At 47.6% G+C, this 18,361-nt stretch overlaps 1 protein-coding gene across 1 annotated transcript in view; it reads right to left on the bottom strand.

Moving 5' to 3' along the window:
- SMC1B (structural maintenance of chromosomes 1B) overlaps window positions 1-18,361 on the bottom strand; it is a 1,336,696-nt gene that overhangs the window by 577,731 nt on the left and 740,604 nt on the right. Inside the window, exon 15 of the mRNA XM_030213853.1 lies at window positions 9,565-9,671. Within this exon, the coding sequence (XP_030069713.1) occupies window positions 9,565-9,671 (107 nt within the window). The remainder of the gene's footprint in view (window positions 1-9,564; window positions 9,672-18,361) is intronic.

Below are 18,361 nucleotides of genomic sequence, written 5' to 3' on the forward strand. Positions count from 1 at the left end.
CCAGCCCAGCCTGGGCGTAAGTGAAGGAAATGCAATCTGCTAGCCAATTGGATATGGTGCGTTTTCCTACAGCCACTCCCCTCCTGTTGGGATCAAACGAAACAAACAATTGGGCGGACTGTCTGTTGGGCTGTGTCCGCTCCAGATAGAAGGCCAATGCTCTCTTGCAGTCCAATGTGTGCAGCTGACGTTCAGCAGGGCAGGAATGAGGACGGGGAAAGAATGTTGGCAAGACAATTGACTGGTTCAGATGGAACTCCGACACAACCTTTGGCAAGAACTTAGGGTGAGTGCGGAGGACTACTCTGTTATGATGAAATTTGGTGTAAGGGGCCTGGGCTACCAGGGCCTGCAGCTCACTGACTATACGAGCTGAAGTAACTGCCACCAAGAAAATGACCTTCCAGGTCAAGTACTTCAGATGGCAGGAGTTCAGTGGCTCAAAAGGAGGTTTCATCAGCTGGGTGAGAACGACATTGAGATCTCATGACACTGTAGGAGGCTTGACAGGGGGCTTTGACAAAAGCAAACCTCTCATGAAGCGAACAACTAAAGGCTGTCCTGAGATCGGCTTACCTTCCACACGGTAATGGTATGCACTGATTGCACTAAGGTGAACCCTTACAGAGTTGGTCTTGAGACCAGACTCAGACAAGTGCAGAAGGTATTCAAGCAGGGTCTGTGTAGGACAAGAGCGAGGATCTAGGGCCTTGCTGTCGCACCAGACGGCAAACCTCCACAGAAAGAAGTAACTCCTCTTAGTCGAATCTTTCCTGGAAGCAAGCAAGATGTGGGAGACACCCTCTGACAGACCCAAAGAGGCAAAGTCTACGCTCTCAACATCCAGGCCGTGAGAGCCAGGGACCAGAGGTTGGGATGCAGAAGCGCCCCTTCGTCCTGTGTGATGAGGGTCGGAAAACACTCCAATCTCCACGGTTCTTCGGAGGACAACTCCAGAAGAAGAGGGAACCAGATCTGACGCGGCCAAAAAGGAGCAATCAGAATCATGGTGCCTCGGTCTTGCTTGAGTTTCAACAAAGTCTTCCCCACCAGAGGTATGGGAGGATAAGCATACAGCAGGCCCTCCCCCCAATCCAGGAGGAAGGCATCCGATGCCAGTCTGCCGTGGGCCTGAAGCCTGGAACAGAACTGAGGGACTTTGTGGTTGGCTCGAGATGCGAAGAGATCCACCAAGGGGGTGCCCCACGCTTGGAAGATCTGGTGCACCACTCGGGAGTTGAGCGACCACTCGTGAGGTTGCATAAACCTGCTCAGTCTGTCGGCCAGACTGTTGTTTACGCCTGCCAGATATGTGGCTTGGAGCACCATGCCGTGACGGCGAGCCCAGAGCCACATGCTGACGGCTTCCTGACACAGGGGGCGAGATCCGGTGCCCCCCTGCTTGTTGACGTAGTACATGGCAACCTGGTTGTCTGTCTGAATTTGGATAATTTGGTGGGACAGCCGATCTCTGAAAGCCTTCAGAGCGTTCCAGATCGCTCGCAACTCCAGAAGATTGATCTGTAGATCGCGTTCCTGGAGGGACCAGCTTCCTTGGGTGTGAAGCCCATCGACATGAGCTCCCCATCCCAGGAGAGACGCATCCGTGGTCAGCACTTTTTGTGGCTGAGGAATTTGGAAAGGACGTCCCAGAGTCAAATTGGACCAAATCGTCCACCAATACAGGGATTCGAGAAAACTCGTGGACAGGTGGATCACGTCTTCTAGATCCCCAGCAGCCTGAAACCACTGGGAAGCTAGGGTCCATTGAGCAGATCTCATGTGAAGGCGGGCAATGGGAGTCACATGAACTGTGGAGGCCATGTGGCCCAGCAATCTCAACATCTGCCGAGCTGTGATCTGCTGGGACACTTGCACCCGCGAGACGAGGGACAACAAGTTGTTGGCTCTCGCCTCTGGGAGATAGGCGCGGGCCATCCGAGAATCCAGCAGAGCTCCTATGAATTCGAGTCTCTGCGCTGGGAGAAGATGGGACTTTGGGTAATTTATCACAAACCCCAGCAGCTCCAGGAGGAGAATAGTCATCTGCATGGACTGCAGGGCTCCTGCCTCGGACGTGTTCTTCACCAGCCAATCGTCGAGATATGGGAACACGTGCACCCCCAGCCTGCGAAGTGCTGCTGCTACTACAGCCAAGCACTTTGTGAACACCCTGGGCGCAGAGGCGAGCCCAAAGGGTAGCACACAGTACTGGAAGTGACGTGTGCCCAGCTGAAATCGCAGATACTGTCTGTGAGCTGGCAGTATCGGGATGTGTGTGTAGGCATCCTTCAAGTCCAGAGAGCATAGCCAATCGTTTTCCTGAATCATGGGAAGTAGGGTGCCCAGGGAAAGCATCCTGAACTTTTCTTTGACCAGATATTTGTTCAGGGCCCTTAGGTCTAGGATGGGACGCATCCCCCCTGTTTTCTTTTCCACAAGGAAGTACCTGGAATAGAATCCCAGCCCTTCTTGCCCGGATGGCACGGGCTCGACCGCATTGGCGCTGAGAAGGGCGGAGAGTTCCTCTGCAAGTACCTGCTTGTGCTGGAAGCTGTAAGACTGAGCTCCCGGTGGACAATTTGGAGGTTTTGAGGCCAAATTGAGGGTGTATCCTTGCCGGACTATTTGGAGAACCCACTGATCGGAGGTTATGAGAGGCCACCTTTGGTGAAAAGCTTTCAACCTCCCTCCGACTGGCAGGCCGTCCGGCACTGACACTTGGATGTCGGCTATGCTCTGCTGGAGCCAGTCAAAAGCTCGTCCCTTGCTTTTGCTGGGGAGCCGAGGGGCCTTGCTGAGTCGCACGCTGCTGACGAGAGCGAGCGCGCTGGGGCTTAGCCTGGGCCGCAGGCTGTCGAGAAGGAGGATTGTACCTACGCTTGCCAGAAGAGTAGGGAACAGTCTTCCTTCCCCCGAAAAATCGTCTACCTGTAGAGGTAGAAGCTGAAGGCTGCCGGCGGGAGAACTTGTCGAATGCGGTGTCCCGCTGGTGGAGCTGCTCTACCACCTGTTCGACTTTTTCTCCAAAAATATTATCCGCACGGGAAGGCGAGTCCGCAATCCGCTGCTGGATTCTATTCTCCAGGTCGGAGGCACGCAGCCATGAGAGCCTGCGCATCACCACACCTTGAGCAGCGGCCCTGGACGCAACATCAAAGGTGTCATACACCCCTCTGGCCAGGAATTTTCTGCACGCCTTCAGCTGCCTGACCACCTCCTGAAAAGGCTTGGCTTGCTCAGGGGGGAGAGCATCAACCAAGCCCGCCAACTGCCGCACATTGTTCCGCATGTGTATGCTCGTGTAGAGCTGGTAAGACTGGATTTTGGCCACGAGCATAGAAGAATGGTAGGCCTTCCTCCCAAAGGAGTCTAAGGTTCTAGAGTCCTTGCCCGGGGGCGCCGAAGCATGCTCCCTAGAACTCTTAGCCTTCTTTAGGGCCAGATCCACAACTCCAGAATCATGAGGCAACTGAGTGCGCATCAGATCTGGGTCCCCATGGATCCGGTACTGGGACTCGATCTTCTTGGGGATGTGGGGATTAGTTAATGGTTTTGTCCAGTTCGCAAGCAATGTCTTTTTCAGGACATGGTGCAAGGGAACAGTGGACGCTTCCTTAGGTGGAGAAGGATAGTCCAGGAGCTCAAACATTTCAGCCCTGGGCTCGTCCTCCACAACCACCGGGAAGGGGATGGCCGTAGACATCTCCCGGACAAAGGAAGCGAAAGACAGACTCTCAGGAGGAGAAAGCTGCCTTTCGGGAGAGGGAGTAGGATCGGAAGGAAGACCCTCAGACTCCTCGTCAGAGAAATATCTGGGGTCTTCTTCCTCCTCCCACGAGGCCTCACCCTCGGTGTCAGACACAAGTTCACGGACCTGTGTCTGTAACCGTGCCCGACTCGACTCCGTGGAGCCACGTCCACGATGGGGGCGTCGAGAGGTAGACTCCCTCGCCCGCATCGGCGAAGCTCCCTCCGCCGACGTAGTCGGGGAGCCTTCCTGGGAGGGCAGCCGGCACCGCACGCGGTACCGACGCCGGAGACCTCACCTCGGGCGATGGGCCAGCCGGCGCCACGCTCGACGGTACCGGTGGCGCAAGCACCGCCGGTACCGGAGGGGTAGGGCGCAACAGCTCTCCCAGAATCTCTGGGAGAACGGCCCGGAGGCTCTCGTTCAGAGCGGCTGCAGAGAAAGGCATGGAGGTCGATGCAGGCGTCGACGTCAGAACCTGTTCCGGGCGAGGAGGCTGTTCCGGGCTGTCCAGAGTGGAGCGCATCGACACCTCCTGAACAGAGGGTGAGCGGTCCTCTCGGTGCAAATGCCTGCTGGGTGCCGACTCCCTCGGCGACCCAGAGCTCTCGGTACCGACATGGGAAGGGGACCGGTGACGATGCTTCTTCGATTTCTTGGAACGAAGCATGTCACCGGAGCTTCCCGGTACCGACGAGGAGGACGTAGAATCCAGCCGTCGCTTCCTCGGGGCCGAGGCCGAAGGAGGTCGGTCTCGGGGGGGCTGTACCACAGGAGCCCTCAGGGTAGGGGGAGACCCACCCGAAGGCTCACCGCCACCAGCAGGGGAATGGACAGCCCTCACCTGCACTCCTGACGATGCACCACCGTCCGACGACATCAGCAGACGAGGTCCCGGTACCACCGACGTCGATGCAGCTATCCGATGTCTCGGCGCCGATGCAGAGGGCCGATGCCTCGATGCACTCGATGCACTGGCAGCCGAGGATGAAGCTCTGGACGCTGAAGACGTCGATGCACACGATACCCCCGGTGCCGATGCCGACGAAGAGCCCGAGAACAAAACGTTCCACTGGGCCAATCTCGCTACCTGAGTCCGCCTTTGCAAAAGGGAACACAGACTACAGGCCTGAGGGCGGTGCTCGGCCCCTAGACACTGAAGACACGACGCGTGCCTGTCAGTGAGCGAGATAACCCGGGCGCACTGGGTGCACTTCTTGAAGCCGCTGGAAGGCTTCGATGTCATGGGCGGAAAAATCACGCCGGCGAAATCAAAATCCGAAATGACGAAAATGAGCACCAAAAACTTTGAGGGAGAAAAATCTCGACCGAGGCCGAAAAGAGACCTACCCCGACGACGAAAGAAAACTTACCGGGGCAAAGACTGGAAATACGGGAAGGGGCAAACGAAACCCAAGGGGGTTTGCGGAGCACTTCCCGAACGAATTCAAATATTTTCCGAAGAAAAAACACGTCGATTGGACAAAGGACGCGCGAGGTCGACTCTCCGGGGCTCGACACGGCGAAAAACACAGCCGTACCGAGTGCGGACGAAAGAAGACTGGCCGGCTCGAGCCAGTTTCGGGCGGGAAGACGGCCGCGCATGCGCGGTGCGCGCGGGCGCGCGAGGGCTAGCAAAGGACTTTGCTAGTGAAGATTCCGATTGGAGGGGCTGCCGTGGACGTCACCCATCAGTGAGAACAAGCAGCCTGCTTGTCCTCGGAGAATTATAGCTACATCATGCAAGGTTCCACGTTAGGAGTCACGGACCAAGAAAGGGATCTAGGTGTCGTCGTGGATGATACGTTGAAACCTTCTGCTCAAGTGTGCTGCTGCGGCTAAGAAAGCAAATAGAATGTTAGGTATTATTAGGAAAGGAATGGAAAACAAAAATGAGGATGTTATAATGCCTTTGTATCGCTCCATGGTGCGACCGCACCTCGAATAATGTGTTCAATTCTGGTCACAGAATTAGAAAATGTGCAGAGAAGGGCGATGAAAATGATAAAGGGGATTGGACGACTTCCCTATGAGGAAAGGCTAAAGTGGCTAGGGCTCTTCAGCTTGGAGAAAAGGCGGCTGAGGGGAGATATGATAGAGGTCTATAAAATAATGAGAGGAGTTGAATGGGTAGATGTGAAGCGTCTGTTTACGCTTTCCAAAAATACTAGGACTAGGGGGCATGCAATGAAGCTACACTGTAGTAAATTTAAAACGAATCGGAGAAAATGTTTCTTCACTCAACGTGTAATTAAACTCTGGAATTTGTTGCCGGAGAATGTGGTAAAGGTGGTTAGCTTAGCGGAGTTTAAAAAAGGTTTGGACGGCTTCCTAAAGGAAAAGTCCATAGACCATTATTAAACGGACTTGGGGTAAATCCACTATTTCTGGGGTAAGCAGTATAAAATATTTTGTACTTTTTTGGGATCTTGCCAGGTATTTGTGACCTGGATTGGCCACTGTTGGAAACAGGATACTGGGCTTGATAGACCTTTGGTCTTTCCCAGTATGGCAATACTTATGTACTTATGTACCCTTCTGCCTGCCGCCTGCCTACTGACTTTTGCCTGCATCTGGATTACTCTCTTGCCTGCCGCCTGCCTACTGACTTTCACCTGTACCTGGATTACTCTCTTGCCTGCCGCCTGCCTACTGACTTTCGCCTGCATCTGGATTACTCTCTTGCCTGCCGCCTGCCTACTGCCTTTCGCCTGTACCTGGATTACTCTCTTGCGAGCCGTCTGCCTACTGACTTGCCTGTACCTAGATTACTCTCTTGCCTGCCACCTGCCTACTGACTGCGGCTTCTACCTGGATTACTCTCTTGACCTGCTGCCTGCCTGGCCGATACATTCATCACCCCACTTCCAGCTCTGTCCCGTAAGTCCTGCAGGCTGCCTGCACCTAGGGGCTCAACCTCTGGGGAACGGCGGTCAGCGCAGGTGAAACCTGGGGTTGTCCAGCTGCCAAGCACAACCTGGCCCGAGTACTGGGCTCAGCAGTGCTCTACTTGGTACAAGAATTCACAAGTCTGACAGCCCCCTAGTCCTAGTGTTTTTTGAAAGAGTAAACAAACGATTCACGTCTACACATTCCATTCCACTCATTATTTTATAGACCTTTATCATATCTCCCCTCAGCCGTCTTTTCTCCAAGCTGAAGAGCCCTAAATGCTTCAGCCTTTCCTCATAGGGAAGTCGTCTTATTCCCTTTATCATTTTCGTCGCCCTTCTCTATATCTTTTCCAATTCCACTATATCTTTTTTGAGATGCGGCGACCAGAACTGAACATGATATTCAAGGTGCGGTCGCACACTGAGCAGAGGGTTTCAACGTATCATCAGCAACGGTGACTCCTAACGTGGAACCTTGCATTATGTAGCTATAGTTCCGGTTCCTTTTTCCCCACATGCATCACTTTGCACTTGCTCACAATAAGCATCATCTTTGTCCCTGAATAAGTGTCTTCCCAATAAAGGATGTCTGGCAGAAGCTCCTGGACGCCAGCTTCAAGGTCGCAAACTCTGAGCCAGAAAAGACGTCTCATTGCTAAACCCAAAGCGGAAATGTGAGAAGAGACATCAAGGGCATCAAAGGCCTGCCTTGCAAGATATTTATGACAATTTAGAAGTTTCCTGTGAATTTTGACGAACTCATCAGCCTTTTCAGGAGGAAGGAAGTCTGCAAAGGAAAGTGTATTAGAGACTTTAAGTAAATTGTGGAATAAAGTTGATAATCTATTATGTGGTTGGTCGGTATAGAGTCTTGAAATGTTCTGACAAAAGAGTCTACTATTCTAGCTTCTCTGTCTGGAAGTGCAGAAGCATGAGATCTCACACTGCAGTATGCTTTAAAGCAGATTCCAGAACTAAGGAAATATGAGGTAGTTGTATTTCATTTTAACCCAGTCTATTTTTGTATCCTGTACATGGTATTAATTTTCTTTGGAGCAACTTGAACTGTTAGTGAAGTCTCCCAGTTTTTCATCAGAGTATTCTACATGACTCTATGAAGCGGAACAGTGATTCTTTCTCTGGAAGGAGACTCATAATCTACAACCTCAAAAAGCTCTGAACGAGGTTCCTCTTCCAACTCTAATTTGAAAAGTACGGCTTGGGCTATCTCACGGATAAAGCCAGAAAAGGATATACTTTCAGGAAGACACTTATGTCTCTCAGGTGGTGGAGAAGGGTCAACATATGGACAGCCATACTGGGTCAGACCAATGGTCCACTTAGCCCAGTATCCTGTTTCCAACAGTGGCCAATTCAGGCCACAAGTACCTGGCAGAAATTCAAATAGTAGCAACATTCCAAGCTACCAATCCCAGGGCAAACAATGGTTTCCCCATGTCTTTCTTAATAGCAGACTATGAACTTTTCCTCCAAGAACTTGTCCAAACATTTTTGAACCCAGATACACTAACTGCTGTTACTATACCCTCCGGCAAAGAGTTACAGAGCTTAAATATTGAGTGAAAAAATATTTCCTCCTATTTGTTTAGAAGTATTTCCATGTAACTTCATTGAGTGTCCCCTAATCTTTGTACTTTTTGAAATAGTAAAAAGTAGATTCACTTCTACTCATTCTGCACCATTCAGGAATTTACAAACCTCAATCATATCCCCCTCAGCCATCTCTTTTCCAAGCTGAACAGCCCTTACCTCTTTATCCTTTCCTCATATTGAGAGGAGTTCCATCTCCTTTATCATTCTGGCCGCTCTTCTTTGAACCTTTTCTAATTCTGCTATATCTTTTTTGAGATACAGCAACCAGAACTGAACGCAATACTCAAGGTGAGGTCGCACAATGGAGGGATACAGAGGCAATATGGTATTCTTGGTCTTATTCACCATCCCTTTCCTAATAAATCCTAGCATCCTGTTTGCTTTTTTGGCTGCTGCAGCACACTGAACAAAAGATTTCAGCGCCAGATGGAATGCCATAGGACTCCTCAGCTGAGAGGTCCTGATCTGTCTTCCAGGAGAGGTCTGACTCTTGAAAGTAATGTCCAAACTAAGAAGTGTGTGATCAAATCTGTTTAAAATTGTACTCCTATTAAAATAACAAAGGACCCAACATAGGCTGTGCTTCGGCCTACTGGCCTGCATCAAGGATCCAACAACTGATGCAGCGCATGATACCCTTATGCAATTAAAAGCAGTAATGCCTTTATTGAACCGGTAGTGATGTTTTAACATCACTGCTTTGGCACCAAACTTGTTTGGCTCGCTCGGCACCAAAGCAGTGGTGGTATTAGTAGTTCAATATAGGTATTACTGCTTTTTATTGCATAAGTATATCATGCACCACACTGATTCTCACATATATGTGTTGGACCCCTGATTGTCTTCTTTTGCTCATGTAGTTACACTATATATTTTAAAGGAAAAAAGTTGGCACCAGCACAGTAACTCAGGGTAAAGTGTCATATTCTGCCATGTGAAAGACATAGGTAATTCCTGGGCCCAGCTTTTGCTTTTCAGGCTGGGCTGTGGATACTGCAGAGACAGGTTTCACAGCCTTTGCGGGCAGGATACTAATAACCAGACTTATGATTCACATTAAAACCAGAGCTTTTTTAGTGAACTATGGTTGTGGCTCCTGATCCAAGGCTGGAGCAATAATATGAAAATCATGGAAAACCCCCAAATAATTACAAACTTAAGTTTTATGTCACCACATCCTAATCAAAGCCCTTTTAAATGAGTTGGATGCTCAAAGAAGTCAGGGATAAAATAAAACCAAGAGAGTCAATATTAGATATAATATTTTGGACATGCAAGTTAGTTTAAGTTTCAATATAAAATTACCGTTTTCTGTCAATTTCCTGCTGTTCTTTTATATATTCATTTTCATATTCTCGAATGTTTTGTATACCAATCTCTTCACAGAATTCCTTAAATACTTCATCTTCCATCTTTACCAAAAAAGATTTAAAAGAAGTGATAGTTATAAAATGTGGCATTACAAATAGACTCACTTAATTCCAGAATCAAACTACCTATGTACGTTATTTTAAAGAATATTGAGATTTGAGTTGTGAAGCATGATATTCTAAAATAAAATATTAGTATCAGCTTGATTATAGGCAGAACCCTTGATTATCTGTATAACACCTTTATCTTTCGGTATATTAAAAAAAATTGCATTGAGACAAATATGCAATTTGTTTCAATGGAATATCAAAATCTCCCCAAACTATTATAGCATGATATGCTCAAAGTAACCATGAAATCAAAATGGTCACCCATCAAACCACTTGTCATCTGGTACTGGAGGTCTTCTTAACACTAATAAAATTAAGGTAACAGGGACTTGTAAACAAAATATACTTAACTGGATCAATATTTGGGGTTTTCAGTTCTATCAAATGTTTATGTTTATTCACTCATGTAATACACCATCTTTACATAGATGAGGTCAAAGCGGAAATATAAAGATTGCTTGTAGATGACTGCCAAACCTCCTGCTTCTTCCTTAATACCCTACAATTCTAAGTCAAACAAATCCCACTGAAACAATCCAGGTTTCTGTAATATGAGCCACACTCAATGAATAATCTATAATCCAGTTTCTATGCAATAAGGCCTTGAGGGATACTGATCTCATTATTCATGAGACCCATAGGGATATTAAGACATTTGCTCTTTGCTTCCCCCACAAACCCCTATTGGATAAGGCTGCCACCTGGATCCAGATTCACTCAATAGGGTTGATCCAGTCCGGGATTTACCCCATTTGCATCCAGAGACTTGGAGTCTTGCTTTTTTTTTTTTTTTTAGGGAATGCAGTGGGAAAATCAGAACTGCATGCAATGGGGTAAACCCAGGACTGGATTAAATCTGTTGGCCAAATCTAGCAAAATCCATGATCTGCTTTGATTACTTATTTCCTAGAACCTCAAAAAGAAGATATGTATAATAAGGAGAGAAAAGCCAAACCAGAAAGTCTGCAAAGAGCCATGAGTAGTAGACTTGGAGGTAGAGAGGGGCATAATCGAACGCATATCTCCATGGGCGTCTATGTCTGAAAACAGGTACGTGAAGAGGCGGGACAGACCGTATTATCGAAAAAATGGACGTTTTTGAGCTGGGCGTTTGTTTTTTTTAGCGATAATGGAAACTAAAAACGCCCAGCTCAAAAACGTCCTAATCCAAGCCATTTGGTCATGGGAGGGGCCAGGATTCGTAGTACACTGGCCCCCCTGATATGCCAGGACACCAACTGGGCACCCTAGAGGTCAGTGCGGTGGACTTCAGAAAAAGCTCTCACATGCATAGCTCCCTTACCACGGGTGCTGAGCACCCAACCCCCCCTCCCCCAAAACCCACTACCCACAAACGTACAACACTACCATAGCTCTTAGGGATGAAGGGGGCACCTACATATAGGTACAGTGGGTTTTGAAGACCTCCCATTTACCAGCACAAGTGTTACAGGTGGGGGGGGGGGATGGGCCTGGGTCCACCTGGCTGAAGTGCACTGTGGTACCCACTAAAAATGCTCCAGGGACCTGCATACACGCAGGCCACTAGGACTTGTTGCTGCTATATAATATTGGCACACCAGTTGACACCTGAAGACTAATCTCTCCAAAAACGTCCTTTATTGGAATAACCGCCTTTACTCACAGTTAACTGCAGATCAGAGGTTGTGCCCCACTGGCAACGAGTCTCCCTGGTACTGAGATGAGCAGTAGGTCAGAGCTGGCAGAATGCTGTACAATGCCATCTTTCAGCCACATTCAAGGTAAGAACTAAGTTCTGTAACGTGGCTAACACGTGAAAGGGATCTAAAACTGGCTTACAAAAATGGCCACTACCTCATGAACTACCGGAAACAAAACAGGGCACACTCTGACCCAGTAAGCAGAGGGAAAAGCACCATGGGAGTAGAGCCTACCAACTACCAACATCGTGAGCATGTAACACAAGCTAGTGGAATCACGGAGCCCAATACCCTACACCCACCACAATGCATTGCTGATGTGACTCTGCAGTGCCCTTAAACAGAAAAGGTGTCACACTCACCCAAGAGCCACATCAGAACCACGGAAAGGCTGTCAGAGGATAGAACACATTCTGCTGTCATCGAGGTGGGTACGGTATTTGAGACTGGCATAAAGGCTGGAAAAAAGTTTTTAAAGTGGGTTTTTTTTGGTGGGAGGGGGTTAGTGACCACTGGGGGAATCCAGGGAGGTGATCCCCGATTCCCTCCGGTGGTCATCTGGGCAGTTGGTGCACTTTTTTGGGACTTGTTCGTGAAAAAAAAGAGTTAAAAAAAAGTGACCCAAAATCGCCTTTTTTTTTTTTCGATTATCAGCTAAAGACGCCCATCTCTCCTCGGCCGATAACCACGCCCCAGTTCCACCTTCACCACGCCTCCGACACGCCCCTGTCAACTTTACCCGTTTCCGCGACGGATTGCAGTTGGAAACGCCCAAAATCAGCTTTCGATTATACCGATTTGGGCGCCCATGGGAGAAAGACGCCCATCTCCCGATTTGGGTCGCAATATAGGAGTTTTTCTCTTTCGATTATAAGCAGGAGAGTCTCCTGTTCATTTATCTTAACAAAAATTGTTACTTGCTTAAAAAAGAACTCTGTTGAAGCGTTTCTGAAATTGAATTTTCAAAAACACTTCTACATAGATCTATTTTTATGACCAGGTTTCTGCTGCCTCCTTTGATTCATTCTATTCAGAGATATTTGCATCACACATTTATCACAAGACTCCTGAAGCAGGCACTTTAAGCCAAAACACAGTGCCATGTCGAGTCTTCAGTCATCAATAATGGTTGTCTTTTTGATGATTTGGTGTCCCATAGTCTTGTGAAGAACCAGTGTCCGTCTCCCACTCCTTTCCTGTGTCTGTGCTCTCTTGTGGGTTCCTGTGTTCCTCCACTTCAGTGGACTTTTTCTGATGTGCTAGAGGAGGTACATAACAAGCTGCACTCTGCACAACAACAGATGCTGAGACCATGGATATGGTCAGGCCACTCTCTCTTTAAGGTATGGACCAATCATAAAGTGCCAACAAGGAACTACACCTACTTTTATCTAACTACAGCAAATGACAGGCCTATTGACATAAGCCCCATATAATAAGGCATTTCCTGGACATCAGCCAATGGAAAGAGAACTTCAGCCTACAGCAGAGGGACCAGAAGGATCTGCCATGGAGGAAAAGACCCCAGCCAACAGCAGAGAGAATTTCATTCAGAAAAAGGAGGGGAGAGAGAAAGAGATCCCTTTAATGGGAATCGGTAAGTACACACATTTCCCAGATTCTATAAATGGCGCTCAAATTTGTGTGCGATCCTGTGTTCTGTGAACAAATAATGCGCCATCATCAATAATTGGCTGTTAATCAAATATTATTAACTATCTCTAATTTGGATTTGTGTGTAGATCTGGCTGTGCACAATTCTATAAAGAACCACGCTCAAATCCTCTTGTGCACAATCCAAAAGGGGGCATGGCTATGTGAGGGGCATTCCAAAGAATTACATGGAGTGTTACACCAGATTTCAGTTGCTTTGTCTTCATGCCCAAAGTTGGATGCTGGAATACACACTAAGTGCTATTCTATGTAGAGCATTCAGCCCAAAGCGCTCATTGTAGAATAGCGATGAGCACAAATTTTTCCCAGTGCTAACTTTTCAGAACCATTTACCGAGTCCCTGCCCATTATGTGATAAGTGTAAGAATACTGATATTATGTTTGCTGTAAAACTTGTCATTTTGTAAGCTACACAATAGCTGACATGTTACACAATATTGGATATCACTAGTGTCATTATCAGAATTGTGAAACAAAGATTTATATTCCTATGTTAGTATGTATGAGCCATAACATCTATGGTACTCATACCTTTCTATATTATTCCTACACACATAGGAGTTCAGCTTGCTCGCACACGAACACTAATACAATGTCCTTACAAATAATTTCTCTTAATAAAGCAACCACTGAAAAGGCCCATTTTCATGTCATCTGCTAATTTCCCTTCCACCCAGTGTCAACAGTCTCTTACCAAGAGCTGAGTGCAGAACTCATGCTGGTACACAGAAGAAGCACACATTTTTTTTTTTTTTTTTTTGCAGATAGAAGTGCTTTTTCTGAATTTCTTTCACAATTGTGTAAACTTTCAGAAGAAACAGTGGGGAAACATTTTTTATTTTGAGGATGATTTGGGAAAACAGGAGGGTGTGATTTAGGAATGTGTCAAGAGAACTGAGGTGTGGAAGGCCACCAATAGCGCCCTGGTGAAATCTAATAATCTACTTGAAAATGTAGATTCCACTGCAGGTGCAGCCCACGGTCCGTTCTCCAAGATGTGTGGAAGAAGGTCCAGGAGCAGTTGTGACAAGCTGCGGTCAAGGCCAAGGAGATCTACGACCATAGGAGACAGGCGGCTCCCACGTTCCTGCCGGGAGAGAAGGTATGGTTGAGCACCAGGTACCTGAGACTGCGGCTCCCATCTCTAAAGTTTGCCCCACGGTTCATTGGACCTTTTGCTGTACGCTCCAGGATAGGAGCAGTGACTTACCGGTTGCACCTACCTAGCCAACTCTGGGTGCACAATGCTTTTCATGTCTCTCTCCTGAAACCTTTCCGCAGGTCCAAGTGGCATCCTGAACCCTAGAAGGGGGCCATGCCTGAGAGTGATCCGGATCCAGAGTATGAGGTGGATCACATCCTGGACTCCAAGCGGCGTGGACGGAAGCTGTTCTATCTCCTGGCTTGGAAGCATTTTGGTCCAGAGAACAACTCCTGGGAGCCGGCGGACAATGTTCATCCTCCAGAACTGATCCGGGAGTTCCACGCTCGTCATCCTTATAAGCCCGGACCGAACCGGTGAGGGGGAGATGTTTCCGGAGGGGGTACTTTTACATTCTGTTACACTCCCACCTGGCTGCTTCTGGCGGCGGCCATCTTGGAAGGTTCAGTTGAGGGGCGGCCATCTTGAGAGGTGCATTTGATCAGTCCCTGAGGACAGCCATCTTGGAAGGTTCATTTGAGGGGCGGCCATCGTGAGAGGGGCATTTGATCAGTCTCTGAAGACGGCCATCTTGGAGCTGGGCAGCCCCAGGAAGGAAGTCCATATTTGGGCTTGAGGACGTCTCTGGTGGGGGCAGTCATCTTGAAGACAGCTGTGGAAGGGATCTCCTGATGAGAGGCCTATTTAAGAACTGACCACGGTCATCAGTTTGCTTCGGCTTCTAGTGCTTAGAGGTCGTGGTCTACGTCTGTGTTCTACAGCCGGCTACCTTTGTACCTGTGATTCCTGTGTACCAGACCCTGGATTGTTGCCTGACTATGCGCTGTGTTGCTGCCTGCCTAGACCTCGGGCTGTTTCTCTGACTATTCGCTGCGCTGCTGATTCCTTTGCTCCTGGACTGTGTCTGCTCTCCCTGCCTGTTGGGTCAGTGGCTGTGCAACCCGCCGGTTCCGGAAGTCCTGGTGGCCGCCTGCACCTGGGGGCTCAACTCCCGGGGAACGGCGGTCGCTTCCCAGGTGAAGCTAGGGGTTGTCTGGCTGCCTGACCGAGTGCGGTGTCACTCCATCTTCACCGTGCTCAGTCGGGGCACAAGGGCTCACATTCCCAGACATAACAGACCGCTCGATGACCGAGGAGTAAAAGGGGCGATCAGGGAAGACAAAGCCGTAGTGGAGAGATTAAATGAATTCTTTGCTTCATTCTTCACAGAGGAAGATTTGGGTGGGATACTGGTGCCAGAAATGGTATTCGAAGCGTATGAGTCGGAGAAACTTAATGAATTCTCTGTAAATCTGGAGGATGTAATGGGGCAGTTCTACAAAACTGAAGAGTAGCAAATCTCCTGGACCGGATGGATTCATCCCAGAGTACTGATAGAACTGAAAAAGGAACTTGCGGAGTAATATGTAATTTACCTTAAAATCGAGCATGGTACCGGAAGTCTGCAGGGTGGCCAATGTAATGCTGATTTTTAAAAAAGGTTCCAGAGGAGATCCGGGAAATTACAGACCAGTGAGTCTGACATTGGTGACGGGCAAAATCGTAGAGACTATTATTAAGAACAAAATTACAGAGCATATTCAAAAGCATGGATTAATGAGACAAAGTCAACATGGATTTAGTGAAGGGAAATCTTGCCCACCAATCTACTACATTTCTTTGATGGGGTGAACAAACATGTGGATAAAGGTGAACCAGTTGATATTGTGCATCTGGATTTTCAGAAGGCGTTTGACAAAGTACTTCATGAAAGACTCCAGAAGAAATTACAGAGTCATGGGATAGGAGGTAGTGTTCTAATGTGGATTAAAAACTGGTTAAAAGATAGAAAAGAGAGAGTAGGGTCAGTATTCTCGATGGAGAAGGGTAGTTAGTGGGGTTCCCCAGGGGTCTGTGCTGGGACCGCTGCTTTTTAACATATTTATAAATGACCTAGATATGTGAGTAACTAGTGAAATAATTAAATTTGCTGATAACACAAAATTATAAGAGGACCTTACGAGACTGACAGACTGGGTGTCTAAATGGCAGATGACGTTTAATGTGAGCAAGTGCAAAATGATGCATGTGGGAAAGAGGAACCCGAATTATAGCTACGTCATGAAAGGTTCCACATCAGGAGTCACGGACCAAGAAAGGAATCTAGGTGTCGTCGTTGATGATACGTTGAAACCTTCTGCTCAGTATGCTGCTGCAGCTAAGAAAGCAAATAGAATGTTAGGTATTATTAGGAAAGGAATGGAAAACAAAAATGAGGATGTTATAATGCCTTTGTATCGCTCCATGGTGCGACCGCACCTCGAATATTGTGTTCAATTCTGGTCGCCGCATCTCAAAAAAGATATAGTGGAATTAGAAAAGGTGCAGAGAAGGGCGAGGAAAATGATAAAGGGGATGGGACGACTTCCCTATGAGGAAAGGCTAAAGCAGTTAGGGCTCTTTAGCTTGGAGAAAAGGCAGCTGAGGGGAGATATGATAGAGGTCTATAAAATAATGAGTGGAGTTGAATGGGTAGATGTGAAGAAAAATTTTTTCCAATTCGTTTTAAATGTACTACATTGTAGCTTCATCGCATGCCCCTAGTCCTAGCATTTTTGGAAAGCGTAAACAGATGCTTTCCAAAAATGCTAGGACTAGGGGCATGCGATGAAGCTACAATGTAGTACATTTAAAACGAATTGGAAAAAATTTTTCTTCACTCAACGTGTAATTAAACTCTGGAATTTGTTGCCAGAGAATGTGGTAAAGGCGGTTAGCTTAGCGGAGTTTAAAAAAAGGTTTGGACGGCTTCCTAAAGGAACAGTCCATAGACCATTATTAAATGGACTTGGGGAAAATCCACTATTTCTGGGATAAGAAGAATAAAATGCTTTGTACATTTTTGGGATCTTGCCAGGTATTTGTGACCTGGATTAGCCACTGTTGGAAACAGGATGCTTGATGGACCTTTGGCCTTTCCCAGAATGGCACTACTTATGTACATGTACGGTATGTTTGAAGGCAGGAACAGTTGCAGTGGAAAGTGAAAGATTGAGGATATGACAGATAGGATGACAGTAGGAGAGATAGTAGTTAGTTTGGAGGAGGAAAAAAATGTGCAGTTTCCTCTTCAGGGATTTCAGAAAAGAAAGAAGGCAGGGGTTGAAAGAATGGACTGAGGGATGGAAAGGTGGAGGTGACTTGGTTGAGAATTCAAACTTAATCTTGTGAACCTTATCAAGCACTTCCAGAGTCAGAACTAGATAAAGAGAAGAAGCGACCTGGAAGTCCTGTAAGGAAAAAAGAAAAAAAAAAAAAGAACTGGCCACTCTGAGGGATCAGAGACCACACTTCAGACCAGGGTCTCTAGGGAAGAGGTCACAGCAATGGAAGCCCTCATCCCCATGAATCTAGCACGACACTTTTCTCTGATCGTGGGAATCACACTCCCCCACTTGTTTCAAGTGTTGAGGAAGAGGCCATTTAGCAAGAGACTATCCAGATATACTGGAAGGGGCTATGGATGTGAATTTGATAACCACTCAAATGCAATTTTGTGGAAGCTGCCCAGCCAGGAAATAGAAATTGTGTATTACAGGTGGAGCTAGGAGGACACCTGAACCAAGCATTAGTAGATTCTGGCAGTGTCAAGACTCTTGTCTGGAGAGAAGTACTCAACTGGTCACAACTGAATTACGAGCGAATTGTGACTCTGGCCTGTGTACATGAGGACCAGAGACACTTATCCAACAACAAAAGTGTCCTATAAACACCTGTGGGGCAAACTCATCAAGAAGTAGAGGTCTTGCCTTGGCTACCTTACCCAGTGGTTTTGGGCCAGGATTTCCCCAATTTCAGCACCATATGGGCCTGGCTGATCGAGGGTTCAAAGAAGGAAGAGGAGTCTTTTCCTAAGATCTTCCCACTGGAGGAATCTGATTTATTTATCAAAACCCCGTCTCCAGCAGCGGTTAGAGAAACTGCAGTGTTCTCTGAATCTACGAGCTACCATAGACAAAGATACAGAGCAGGAGGAAGATGATGGGTCAGACGACCCCCAACTCTTTGGACAGTCTAACCAAATGGAGTAGTGAGGAAGCTACAGGGAATTTCAAAAGGGCTCA

Source organism: Microcaecilia unicolor, chromosome 9, assembly GCF_901765095.1.
Source record: "Microcaecilia unicolor chromosome 9, aMicUni1.1, whole genome shotgun sequence".
Lineage (NCBI taxonomy): Eukaryota > Metazoa > Chordata > Amphibia > Gymnophiona > Siphonopidae > Microcaecilia > Microcaecilia unicolor.